At 32.3% G+C, this 13,081-nt stretch overlaps 1 protein-coding gene across 1 annotated transcript; it reads right to left on the reverse strand.

Annotated features, from left to right (window-relative positions):
* Positions 1–1,033: 1,033 nt before the first annotated feature.
* On the reverse strand, positions 1,034–6,388 carry LOC132731018 (peroxidasin homolog). The gene is made up of 8 exons (XM_060717118.1): positions 6,254–6,388; positions 5,414–5,749; positions 4,784–5,071; positions 4,133–4,420; positions 3,519–3,821; positions 2,812–2,929; positions 2,304–2,344; positions 1,034–1,916 (listed from the first exon to the last, which is right to left on the reverse strand). Exons 3-8 carry the CDS (start codon positions 5,049–5,051, stop codon positions 1,834–1,836), a joined length of 1,101 nt encoding a protein of 366 aa, XP_060573101.1. The 5' UTR covers positions 5,052–5,071; positions 5,414–5,749; positions 6,254–6,388; the 3' UTR covers positions 1,034–1,833.
* Positions 6,389–13,081: the final 6,693 nt, after the last annotated feature.

Raw genomic sequence — 13,081 nt, forward strand, 5'->3', positions numbered from 1 at the left:
ATTATAAAACAGAAGTTAAATAGTAATTTGTTACGTTCATAAATCCAAACGGACAATGACAATGATACATATGAATACACTCCAAATGTTTATTTACTCACTTATGTTACAATTAGTTCCAATAAATTATTTTAAATAAGGTGAATAAAGACATCAAGATTTACTATAACTGTTCTACGACAAATGTTTATCTAATGATACACAAAAAGATGATAAATCAGCAACTTTGACGCAACATTTTTTGTAAAGTTCAAAAGTTATTTAATTTCCTAATTATAAATAGGAAATGTGTAGGATAAAGTATAAAAACTACCTTAATTATAAAAAGAGTGCCACACTCTTTTTAAAATTGAATGTACCGATACATTAAAGTTGTTGACAATACTTTTGTAAAAAAACGTCAATGAAAATAACAAGACTTATATCTGAGACTTCAATTATTTAATTTTTTTATTAAAAATTTAAATCTAATTTCATGTCAATATGTAGTTTATGCTGGTGTTCTATTTCCCATAGAATGGTATTATTCAAGATTTCATCGCTTGTATTACACACAGTACTACAAGTGCCAGTGATAATACATTGTATATTGCTGCTGTACTAGATGGTGATGTATGTAGATTGTAGCACAGTTATGCCACGGCATCGTTCCTGGGCATTACATGTACTAGTTGCCTTTACTTTTGCAAGTAACTGATAACTTCCTAACATGCCAGATCAGGGGTTCAACGCGAAAGACCTTTGAAATGATTCAATAGTCAATCACAACAACGGGAAGTCAACCTTACACACTCCTGCGTTATTAGATATACTAGGTAAAATAGCATACATTATCAAATATTGATAGTGAAAATAACACATTTAGATAGACATTTCGGAAACTGCCAACAATAGAATAATGACTAGTGAAGCTATGACATTCTTTTGTTTTTATCTTTGAATAATTATCCAAGAGGGTCCATGTGATTCACAAAAGTGAATTATAAGTTTTAATTTGAATGAGAAGACAAGAGAAATTTAGATCTTGATAGAATATAAACTAAGTAAACTTGAGATTACATGTTTCATATTTATATTGTAAACACATTCTTTTAACAAATACAAATATGTCAATTTACAGAATCAAAATAGTTTTGTCTAACCATATACTAGCACAATCATCATTACAGTAGTAATATTCATCATCAAGCAAATATTCAAACATTGAGGAAAAATATACACTTGATGAAAACATTATTGTACAATTAGATATACAGATAACACACAAATAGGGAAGGATAGGAGGGGAAATCAGAATCCCAACATGTGAACTACTTGCCAACCAAATACAGAATAAACTAAAACTTTAAAGGTGAAAAAGACAAAAATGTTTACCGCTAAAATTATTAGCGAACTAATAGAAAGTTGTTTATTACCTATGTAAACCACGAACTAAAATCCACTCATAAAAATAATTATAACGATCAGCGTCATTCAATCTTATAATTTAGCTATTCTAGTTCAAAATAAACAACAGTTCATAAGAGAATGCAAACAGGAGGGTTTTAGTAACTTTATAATTATTTATATACAGAGCATTAATGGGGATTCTCTCAATATATCATGAACAATAGGTACAATATTGTTTGTGAAAATTTACAGATTTAAATATTTATGTAAAAATATATATGAACTAAACGTGAAACAAATAAACTAAGTTTTGTACAAAACGATTTGGTTAGTATCCATATTTTTGTCATCGGATAAGTTTTGTATTGTCATATCTATATATTCACAGTTTGTATCATTGTCCGTTTTGATTCCTTGCATCTCAATGTATGCCCCTCTTGCAGTTCATTGCTCATCAATTTGTTCATACATATTTTCTGCATCATTGTCATTATGCCTAGTAGTAGCCTGATATTCATTGATAACCTCTAGAACAGAACAATTTAAAAACAATTAAAAAAGCATTGAAATCTAAATATATTTACTTTACTGTAGCGATCAAATATCACGTTCCGCTATGAATTGTAAAGAATACCACTTACTTATCCTTACTATAAACTTGTATGTGTATAATGATAAAGATTTAATGTGAGATAAAACTCTGATGGAGTGAAAATGTCAGGACATGCTTAAAAGACTTTATCGTGTTTATTCACAAGAGGATATTCGGCTATTGGTAAATTAGTATTGTTTTTATTTTAGTAACTTTTAATCATTACTAAGCTAGCTTATATGATGTCTAACGTTTATATTTTCTTGTTTCATTGTGACTGATAGTTAAAGTGCGGATTAAAACATGCGTTAAAACTGCATACCAGCTGTTTTTCTGTCTGTTATCTTCAAAGTGCGTTTACGTCTGAAATAAAAGATAAATAGTGATATAGAAATAGCTGTTGAATAGCTGCATACATATTTTATCCACATGTTCTTTATATAATTATCGCATGTTTTTTAATTTAAAAGAGAAAAACTATCTGATAAACGTGTAATGTTACCAACATTTCGAACGAGGTAAAATAGACTATGGCTGAAATACGCAATTTTATTATTTTATGTGGACCAAGATATGAAACAGTGGTTTATTTTCATATAAATTGGGATTGGGATCTTTTGTTTGTGTGTGTTTTTATTTGTTGTTGTTTTTTTGTCGAGGGATGCTTTTTTGTATTTTTTCTTGTGGATTTCTGTTGTTGTTGTTACTTTTTATAAGTAAATTTGATTTGTTTTTGTTTTTGTTGTTGTTGTTTGTTTGTTTTCTTATTTTTGTTGTCTTTTTTATCTATTTATTTATTTATGTTGTCCCGTTTGTGACATTTTCATTACCTGGTATATATCCAAAATAAGAATGCCAATACAACCACTAAAAAAGTGAAACTAGATACACCAACTGTGACCCCAAATAGTGTCGAGGCTGTTATAGGCTCGGTTGAATGTTGAGGAGCTGTATTTTAGGAAAGAAATATATAACTACATTAACTTAAAGCGCTTTCGTGTTATTTCCCATCTTTACATTTGTAAATCATGATTCACTACAGTTGCACCTGTAATAAGCTACCAATCAATAAATAATATTTTAAAAGGTAATTACTAGTATAAGTTATATACATATTATGGTGTTTAGTATGTATGTCAGTTAATTATCTCTTTCAAAAGGCAAACATATGCTTTATAATGTGTTTGTAATGGATTTAAAACATGTTAACTGCTAAATCAAGCGGAGAAAGCCGAGATAAATATTAAAAACGTAAGCAAGGTGGTATTTTGATTCCTTACAAATATCAAAAACACTTAGAACATTACTAATTACTAGTTGGCCAAACACAAAGAGATAACTAACCAATATAGTCCATAATTAAGTGCCGTTTACGAAACTGTTACAGAACAACAAACAGACACATTTGAAAAAAATGAAAATTGTAGCATAGCATCGCTTTGTGACTTTGAAATATTTTACTTTTAGGGAAATGTAGATTATCAAGAAATGTTAATTGACACGTAATTTTATTTTTTTTAACATTTATTGTTTTTACCTTTTTCCAGCAATTCATAATAGTAGGTATTATGTCCAAATGAATTCCTGACAACAACTTGGTATTGTCCATAATCTGAGTATGTAATGTTTCTGATTATCAAGTTAGATTGTAAACCATAAGATGATATAATATACTTATTGCCGTCATTTTGTATTGGCACTTTCTGTTTATACCATGCGAATGCTGTTTTGTTTTGCTCGTCAAAAAAGTCTTGAGCTAAAAATTGCAACGTGACGTCAACATGCAGAAGAGCAGTTATCTTTGTTTCTTTTACTGTATCAGCTGACGGACGTGGACGACCTATAAACATTATCATCGATGTAAATATATTTAATCACAAAAAGTCATCTTAAACTTATACATGTCTCTTGCAAACTTAACTTGGTGCTTCATTATTTTTATGTGAAGCAAGTATGATCCGTAAATGTTTTAATACAAGTTAGTACAATTTTACTTAAAGAGAATTGATATAATATTTCCAAAGCTTTATCGTTTATGTTAGATCTAATTCCAGATCAACGGTTTCTATAGATGAAATGACATGCACGAAAAATTGATAAATTTACAAATGAAAGATGAAAAACGGACAGAATTGGAGTTTAAAGACTTACATCTTACAATGAGACTGAGTCTTGAAAGTGCTCCTTGTCCATTTGTTAACATATTCCTAGCAGAGCATACATACTCCCCTGCATCAGCACAAGATACTTTAGGAATTGTATGTTGAACATCATGAGTGGCATATTCCATCATTATGATCTGTTCATCTCTTTGATTCCTGATAACAATATCTGGATGAGGATTAGACTCAGCGAAACATTGAAAAGTCACCTCTTCATTTTGATTTACAATCAAACTTTCTCCTGCCTCCATTCCGAAGCGGACTTCACGGGGTTGAACTGAAAGAAGTGTCATACAGATATAACTAATAGGAGTACCTGTATCTTGTAACTTACGACACTTCAATACTTGAAGTCGTGTTCTATTTCCGTTTCGAGATCATCTGATGAGTTCAAATTAATCGGTTGGATTACTGCATTGCTCACACTAAATAAATGTGCAAATAAGCAGCTTAATATTATCATAAGCATTACTTTAACAGCAAAATATTTAACATGCATCTGAGGAGGTCAATACATGTAAAGTATTTTATCTTACAGGTAATTACAAAGATTTACCAAATGGGGGTGTGAAAGATGAATTATCAGTTATGGTTATTGACAAATTTAAAAATCAAAATATTTTAATGAAATTCCACTTACACAGCACATCGAGCATGACGTATGTTTTTTGTGTACCACTAATCATATGATCAGACTGACATATGCATTGACTATGATTGCGATTCACTTGTAGTGCAATGTACACAGTCACCGTCGTTTCTTTGGTAACAGTTGCTGTTGAATTACTGTTTAAACAGGTCATTCTTAAGGTCGCTAATGGTTTTCCGCCAGTTACAGAACAGGTCAATTTAAGCAATTCTGTCTCGAGAACATGTATCGTAGAGCCGTTTCTGTAGCTCGCTATCATTGGGGGACCATCTGGTGGATCTAAAATAATAAAAGGGCAATAGAGCAAAAATCATTATTTTTGTGGGACACTTGTTTGCGTCGTTTTCGTCGATAGGCCATACTAAGAATTAAAGTTCACACAACAATATTTGCATTTTACTAGTTTTGCTAAGGCAGGCACTTTACGAATTTGAGAACAAACAAAAATGTCCTTTTTGACAAATCCATAAAGTTGCATCTGAATTAATAGTAAGTACATTTACAAATGTTTTGAAAGTTTAAAGCCTTTTATGTTAGACAAAAACAACACTTAATTTTATCTTGGTATGAACAAAAGGAAAATAAAATGTAACTTTCGAAATATATAGTACATATACGTACATGCCACGTTCAGTACCAATTCATCACTTAAAATGTCTGCTGCTTTCTCTTTTGTCCATACTGCGCAGTATAGCTGCCAGTGCTCTAGTGTTCTGTTCGGAAGAATCCGAAGAATACTTTCAGCTACTGTCAACCAGTTTTCTTTTGGAATATATGATTCTGTCGATTAGTTTGTTATATCGTAGGTTATATTGTTGATGGGATTCAATAAGTACCATTTAACTAATGGTTTTGGTAAACACGCTGAGGTTTTGCAACTAAAAGTTTGATTTTGATTTTCATTCATGTAAATGCTATTATTTGAATGAAAGTCAAATGTAACTTCCGTGGCAGGAACTGCAAATATATATACAATGTACTATGAAATTGTCAATTCAAACATTAGAAACCTTTTAAAAATAGACTGATCATGAATCTTTTAGGCGTATTTCAAATGTGTATGTTTCCTGGCTTTACAGCTGTGAAATGTTGCCTCATACTTCACTGCAGTGCTGTTTTATTTTTCTTGTCCTTCGGGGTTTTGGATTCCAGCACTTTTAAGTGTTGAAAATTGAGAACTGCTCAAGCCGGTGTTATGGGTTGTTACGGGTGTTGCATTTTTTTTCATTTTTCCTCATTTACAGAAAAAAAATCAAACAATCTAACCAGCTTTTGGTAATTGTCCTACAAATGCACGTTTACTTTTAATTCATAATGCATATTTTAATTAGAGAAATTTATTAGATAGCTATTAAAATGACTTCTATTGATATTAGCCTGACAATGAATTTCAATGAAATCTTATACATTTATCTTGACTGGTAAACTGCTGTCCAATATACTAAAATGATACATTCTTACCTCGAACAGTAATATTAGCAATATTACTCTTTCTATTACCGCCGTAACAATACCATTCTTGACCATGGTTACTTAAATTTACACGTTTTATGTACATTTTGAAGGTGCCGTTACTATAGCAACTCGTTTCAAAATCATTGTTTTTCGGGGTAGGGAACCCCCTGTTATAACAGGGCCCCAATGTTCCCAAAGAGAAAAGGGCGAAAAAGTGGTTTCCAAGTGATTTTAAAACTTCCCCCTTGGGGTAAATGTAAAAATTTTTTTGGTATAACACCAATTCCCAAGGGCGCTATTCACCAATACATCTTTGAAAGCTGGCGAAATTATTGTGTGTTCTGATACTTTACCTGTAACAGAGTTTAAAAATATTTCTACATATAGATATATACTTACAAATATATTACCGTAAGTGAAACTGCACTTTACGGTTAAAATGATTTTCGAGATAAATGTCCATACATGCAATGTTTCAAGCAATATTCAAATAAAAAATTGTCAAGTTGTCATCGGAAATTGAACAATCCCATACATCAAACTTCTGGAACTATTTGATTTAGGAATTCAAACAACCACTTATATTCATGGAATAGTACTTTTTCATTCAATACACTTATAAAAAAAATAGTTCACTTGTATCATTGTTAACTTGGAATAATTCTTTATATATTTTGTAAGGTGGACTATTGCTATGGTCATTGACTTTAAATGGTTAGGATAAAATGTAACAAGAGCGATCAGTGATCACATGTGTCGCCTCATGATGGCCAATTTCAGTGACAGACGGACAGACAGACGGACAGTGCGCAACTAGACTTGGTACTGATCATTCCTGTAAAGTTTGGATAAAATTGCACAAGTAGTTTATGAGGAGTAGTCCGGACAAGCTTTTTGTGTATCTGGCAACACAGACAAAAACACATTTTTATCAAAGGGCCATTACTAGACCAAAAATCATTCAACCAGAAAAACCGTGCAATATGCGCAAGGATTTGAGCTATAGATCAATCCTGTAAATATTCATAGAAATTGCATTAGTAATATAAGAGAAGTAGTCCGGACAAACTTTAAAAATAAAAATTATTAAAGGGCCACAACTCTGACAAATATCATTGAACCGTAAAATGCTGACAATATGCACAACTAAACTTGGTACTGATCATTCCTGTAAAGTTTTGATGAAATTGCACTTTTGTTTTATGAGGAGTCGTCCGGACAAGCTTTTGTGTACCTGGCAACACAGAAAAAAACATCTTTTTATCAAAGGGCCATAACTCGGCCAAAAATCATTCAACCAGAAAATCCGTGTAATATGCGCAATGATTTGAGCTACAGATCAATCCTGTAAAGTTTCATTGAAATTGCATTAGTAATATAAGAGAAGTAGTCCGGACAAACTTTAAAAATAAAAATTATTAAAGGGCCATAACTCTGACAAAAATTATTGAACCGAAAAATGCTGATAATATGCACAACTAGACTTGGTACTGATCATTCCTGGAAAGTTTGGATGAAATTGCACCAGTAGTTTATGAGAAGCAGTCCGGACAAGTTTTGTGACGGACGGACAGACGGATCCCTATATGTCGCCACTACTCCTAAGCGAAACTAAAACTGCCTAAAATATCAAAAAAAAATATCCCACTCTAATAATAAATTGAACGTTTCAGATATATTTTGAAGAACATTTCTAGATTTTTGAAGGAGTCACGTCGTTTATTTTATATATTTTATTCATTCATTTTTTCATTATTCATTTATTTTTATTTGTTTTGGCAAAGTAGAAGACAAAATTATCTATAGGCAATATTTAAAATTTCATTTATTGTTATTTGTGTACTCTCCATTTAAATCAATCATTTTGATCTTCTATTATAATATATATTGAATATAAATATTATTCTCATAGAAATTGCAAGTGCATGGCTACTTATTCTGAGTAGAAATGTAAGATAAAAGGCATGCAAAAAGAGAAAATAAAATAATGTAATAACTATCTAAAATTCAAATTGTTATCATAAGTTTTGTTTTTAAACATTTACAATCATAATTCTTCATTCAAATTCGATAATGTCTTTTGTAAGTGTAATGTTCTCAAGTCTTAAATAAAAATAAATGAAACTTACAGTTAGCGGCCAAAACAAGTAACAATGCTCGCCACATCATATTATACAACCTGTCATTGTCAAAATAGTAAGAAAATGAGAATGGAAGTATGAATCTTAACATTACTGTAAACAATATATAACGATACTGTAAACAATATACTGTATAAACGTCTCCATGGCATTATTCATGTCACAATAATTGGTTTATAATATAAGAAGCTGCAAAACAGACTAATTTTAAACAATATGTAGATAAAACTTGGCAAGTCTTTTTAGAAAGTCTTTTATAATTATTATGAAACAGAACTTTAATAGTAATTTGTTACGTACATAAACCCAAACGAACAATGATACATAAGAACACTACAAATGTTTATTTACTCACTTATGTCACAATCAGTTCCTTTAAAAAGTTTTAAATTAGGTGATTAAAGACATCAAAATTTACTATTATTGTTCATCTCTGCGACAAATGTTTATCTAGTGATACATACAACTACAAGCAATCAGCATCTCGGACGCAAGATTTGTTCAAAAGTCATTTAATTTCCTATTCACGAATAGAACAATGGATGTGTAACAAATATCAAGGAAGTTATATTAGGTTTCAAGGAAGTTAAATTGAGGTTCCAATTTTCCGATGAAAACAGTACATACATAAAACAATGAATAGATGCTTAGATTTTTGTAGTAAATGTATTCATGTTTTCCCGACAAGACCTCAACAAAATGTAGTACAACAACAACTAAAACAAATCTTAATGTCTCAAGGCCATTTTTTTTTTACTTTGTAAACCTTAATACTTGATTCATAGGATTGAACCTGTTCTTCTTTGAAATTCTTGTAATGATGATAAGTGCGAGATTTACAAATAACCCTGATTATAAGTGTATTGAATGAAATTCAGAACAATTAGGGCTAAAATGTTAACAAAGTAGTAAGGCGAGCAAAGGGTATGTTTCGGCTACCAATGAAAACAGCATAATCTAAAACTGACCAAATCTGGATAAATATAATTTATTGTATTGATATTCTTCCATTGGAGATGTATCAGAAAATGTCAACATAGAGACAAAACTATAATAAAAAAAATAAATAAATAAAAAGAAAAAGACACACACACGCACACGCGCGCGCGCGCGCGCGCACACACACACACACACACACAATAAAAATAAAAGCAACAAATATATTAACAACAAACAACAACAAGAACAATTATATTATCTGTGTCTTTTATTTACAACTTTTTAAGTGATTTTAGAACTATTCATCAGTTACTGTCATAATTGTATCTGCTATTATTCCTCGCTCAAACGATTTTGAACAAATTGGCAAGAGGGTTGAAAATCTAAACTATGAATTGGTATTAATATGCAAATCTAGAAATGTTTCTTTGTAAGATGTTTCACACGTTTTCTTAGATGTGGCACTCCCTGTCGTGAGTATCACCTTAAGTCTTTGCACACTGTTTCTCATGAAAGACTCATCTGCGGATGTTTCTAATTTCCAAATTTTACTATTTCACGTTTAAATGTTGAATTCTGCTTAAGCCGGTGCTAGGGGGCGTGGACGGTAACTTGCACTTTCCAGTACCGTCCATGAACAGGCTCAATCAAACCGAGCCTGCAACATTTTCAATTTTGCCGTGTTTGGGCTTTCTTTAGGGATTCTGTGTTTATCAATTTCAATCTTGCAAGCTAGTAAAGACCTGTCTTGGAGACTATGCTAATAAGGAGGTAGTAAGGAACCGAAGCTTCTTGGTGTATGTATTTGATACTATTATTTGATGCTAGTATTTCTTAAAGATTTTTTCATGGCTATTGGTAGATTACAAGGATATCATGTAGATGTACATTTACATTCTCTTTTTCATTTTGGAACAGATATGATGGGATCACGTAAAATGACGAGGGGATCATCTAGATGTACATATACTATAGTTTTCATTGAACAGAAATAAGTGGATCACGTAAGATTATCGCGACGTTCCAGCTTTACTGGTGGAGAGAGACCTCAAGTGCCCTTCCGTGCATTATTTCAGGCACAAACGGGCAGCTGAGTAGAACCACCAACGTTCCGTAAGCTAGCTGGATAGCTTCCTCACATGAAAGAATCCAAAGTCCCTGTCGGGATTCGAACTCAAAGCGGTGAGGGGCAAGTGGTTTGAAGTCAACGACCTTAACCACTCGGCCACGGACACAAATAGTATATATACTTATTTCTGTTGAATGAAAGCTATAGTATAATTATACACATCAAGATGATCACCTGATCCTTTTACGCGATCCCCTCATATCTGTTTCATAATGAAAAATGTACACATAGATGATCCCCTGGTCGTCTTACCTGATCTCCTTATTTCTTTCTCTTCAATGAAAACTATACTATGTGTTCATCGAGATGATCCGCTGGTCATCTCATGTGTTCCCCTTATTTTTGTTAAATGAATACTATAGTATATGTACATCTAAATTATCCCCTGGTCATCTTCCATGATCCCCTTATTTCTGTTCAATGAATACTATAGTATATGTACATCTAGATGATTCCCTGGTCATTTTAAGTCATTTTAAGTGATCCCATCATATATGTTCCAAAGTGAAAAAGAGAAAGTACATCTACATGATATCCTTGTAATCTTACATGATCCCCTTATTTTTGTTCAATGAATTCTATAGTAAATGTACATCTAGATGATCCCCTGGTCATCTTACGTGACCCCCTTATTTCTGCTCAATGAATACTATAGTACATGTACATCTAGATGATACCCTTGTCATCTTACGTGATCCCTTATTAAATGTATCTGTTCCTAATAAGAAATAGAATATGTACATCTACATGATCCCCTTGTCATTTTACCCGATCCCCTCATATGTGTTCCCTAATAAAAAAGAGTATGTACACATAGATGATCCCCTGGTCGTCTTACCTGATCTCCTTATTTCTTTCTCTTTAATGAAAACTAAAGTATGTGTTCATCTAGATGATCCGCTGGTCATCTTACGTGAACCCCTTATTTATGTTCAATGAATACTATAGTATATGTACATCTAGATGATACCCTTGTCATCTTACGTGATCCCCTTATTTCTGTTCAATGAATACTATAGTATATGTACATCTAGATGATACCATTGTCATCTTACGTGATCCCCTTATTTCTGTTCAATGAATACTATAGTATATGTACATCTAGATGATATCATTGTCATCTTACGTGATCCCCTTATTTCTGTTCAATGAATACTATAGTATATGTACATCTAGATGATCCCCTGGTCATCTTACGTGATCCCCTTATTTCTTTTCAATGAATACTATAGTATAGGTACATCTAGATGATCTCCTGGTCATCTTACGTGATCCCCTTATTTCTGTTCAATGAATACTATAGTATTTGTACATCTAGATGATCCCCTGTTCATTTTACGTGATCCCCTTATTTCTGTTCAATGAATACTATAGTATATGTACATCTAGATGATACCCTTGTCATCTTACGTGATCCCCTTAAACAAAGTATTTGTTCCATAATAAGAAATATTATATGTACATCTTGTTGATCGCCTGGTTATGTTACGTGATCCCCTTATTTCTGTTCAATGAAAACTATAGTATATAAACATTTAGGTGACCCCCTTGTCATTTTATGCGATGCCCTCATATCTGTTCCATAATGAAAAAGAGTATGTACATCTAGATGATCCCCTGGTCATCGTACGTGATCCCCTTCTTTCTTTCTGTTCAATTAATACTATATTAAATGTACATCTGGATGATCCCCTTGTCAGCTTACGTGATCTCCTTGTTTCTTTTCAATGAATACTATAGTAAATGTACATCTAGATATTCCCCTTGTATCCTTACGTGATCCCCTTATAGCTGTTCCATAATAAAAAAAGAGTTTATGTACAGATAGATGATCCCCTTGTCATCTATTTGATCCCCTCATATATGTTCCAGAATGAAAATGAATATATACATCTAGATGTCACCTGGTCATCTTACGTGATCCTCTTATTTCTGTTCAATGAAAACTATAGTATTTGTACATCTAGATGATCCCCTGGTCATTTTTGTGATACCTTTATATCTGTTATATAATGAAAAAGAGTTTATGTACATCTAGATGATCTTGTAATCTTACGTGATCCCCTTATTTCTGTTCCATGAAAACTATAGTATATGTACATCTAGATAATCCCCTGGTCATCTTACGAGATGGCCTTATGGTCGTTCATGAACAGGCTCAATCAAACCGAGCCTGCAACATTTTCAATTTTGCCGCGTTGCGCTTTCTTTATGGATTCTGTGTTTATCTATTTTATGATCACATCCGTTTTATTTGTGCCGTGTGGTGGCTGTCAAAAGTCTCCCCGTACATTTAATCAATGATGTTATATTTTCGATCCTTGAAGATCGTTCAGCACGACATTATTGTTGTGCTAGTGGTTTTTTAGTTTCAACTTTTCGGCATTTTCTAGTCGGGTGGTTCCAATATTCCTACTTGAATAATGTTGAATCACCCTTAGGATATATGTTGCCTGCTTTTTAAATTTGTCTTTTGACCTCTTATCTGTGATACGCAGGCTTCATAACCTCTGATCCCCTTTCAAAATTCCATTTTATTTAGTTCCGCCCATTGTTTTCTCGTTTAGGGCACACGCTTTTTATTACTTGGGGACCATACGCCGCTTTTCATGGAATGGCACCTAC

This window comes from Ruditapes philippinarum, unplaced genomic scaffold (assembly GCF_026571515.1).
Source record: "Ruditapes philippinarum isolate M1 unplaced genomic scaffold, ASM2657151v2 ctg2919_1_1_1_1, whole genome shotgun sequence".
NCBI lineage: Eukaryota > Metazoa > Mollusca > Bivalvia > Venerida > Veneridae > Ruditapes > Ruditapes philippinarum.

Coding starts and splice junctions, on each gene's coding strand:
- LOC132731018 (XM_060717118.1), bottom strand. CDS start 5,051: ATGATAGCGAGCTACAGAAACGGCTCTACGATACATGTTCTCGAGACA. Junction 4,421..4,783: donor CGTCATGCTCGATGTGCTGT/GTAAGTGGAATT, acceptor CACTTCTTTCAG/TTCAACCCCGTGAAGTCCGC. Junction 1,917..2,303: donor AACAGACAGAAAAACAGCTG/GTATGCAGTTTT, acceptor GTTCTGTTCTAG/AGGTTATCAATGAATATCAG.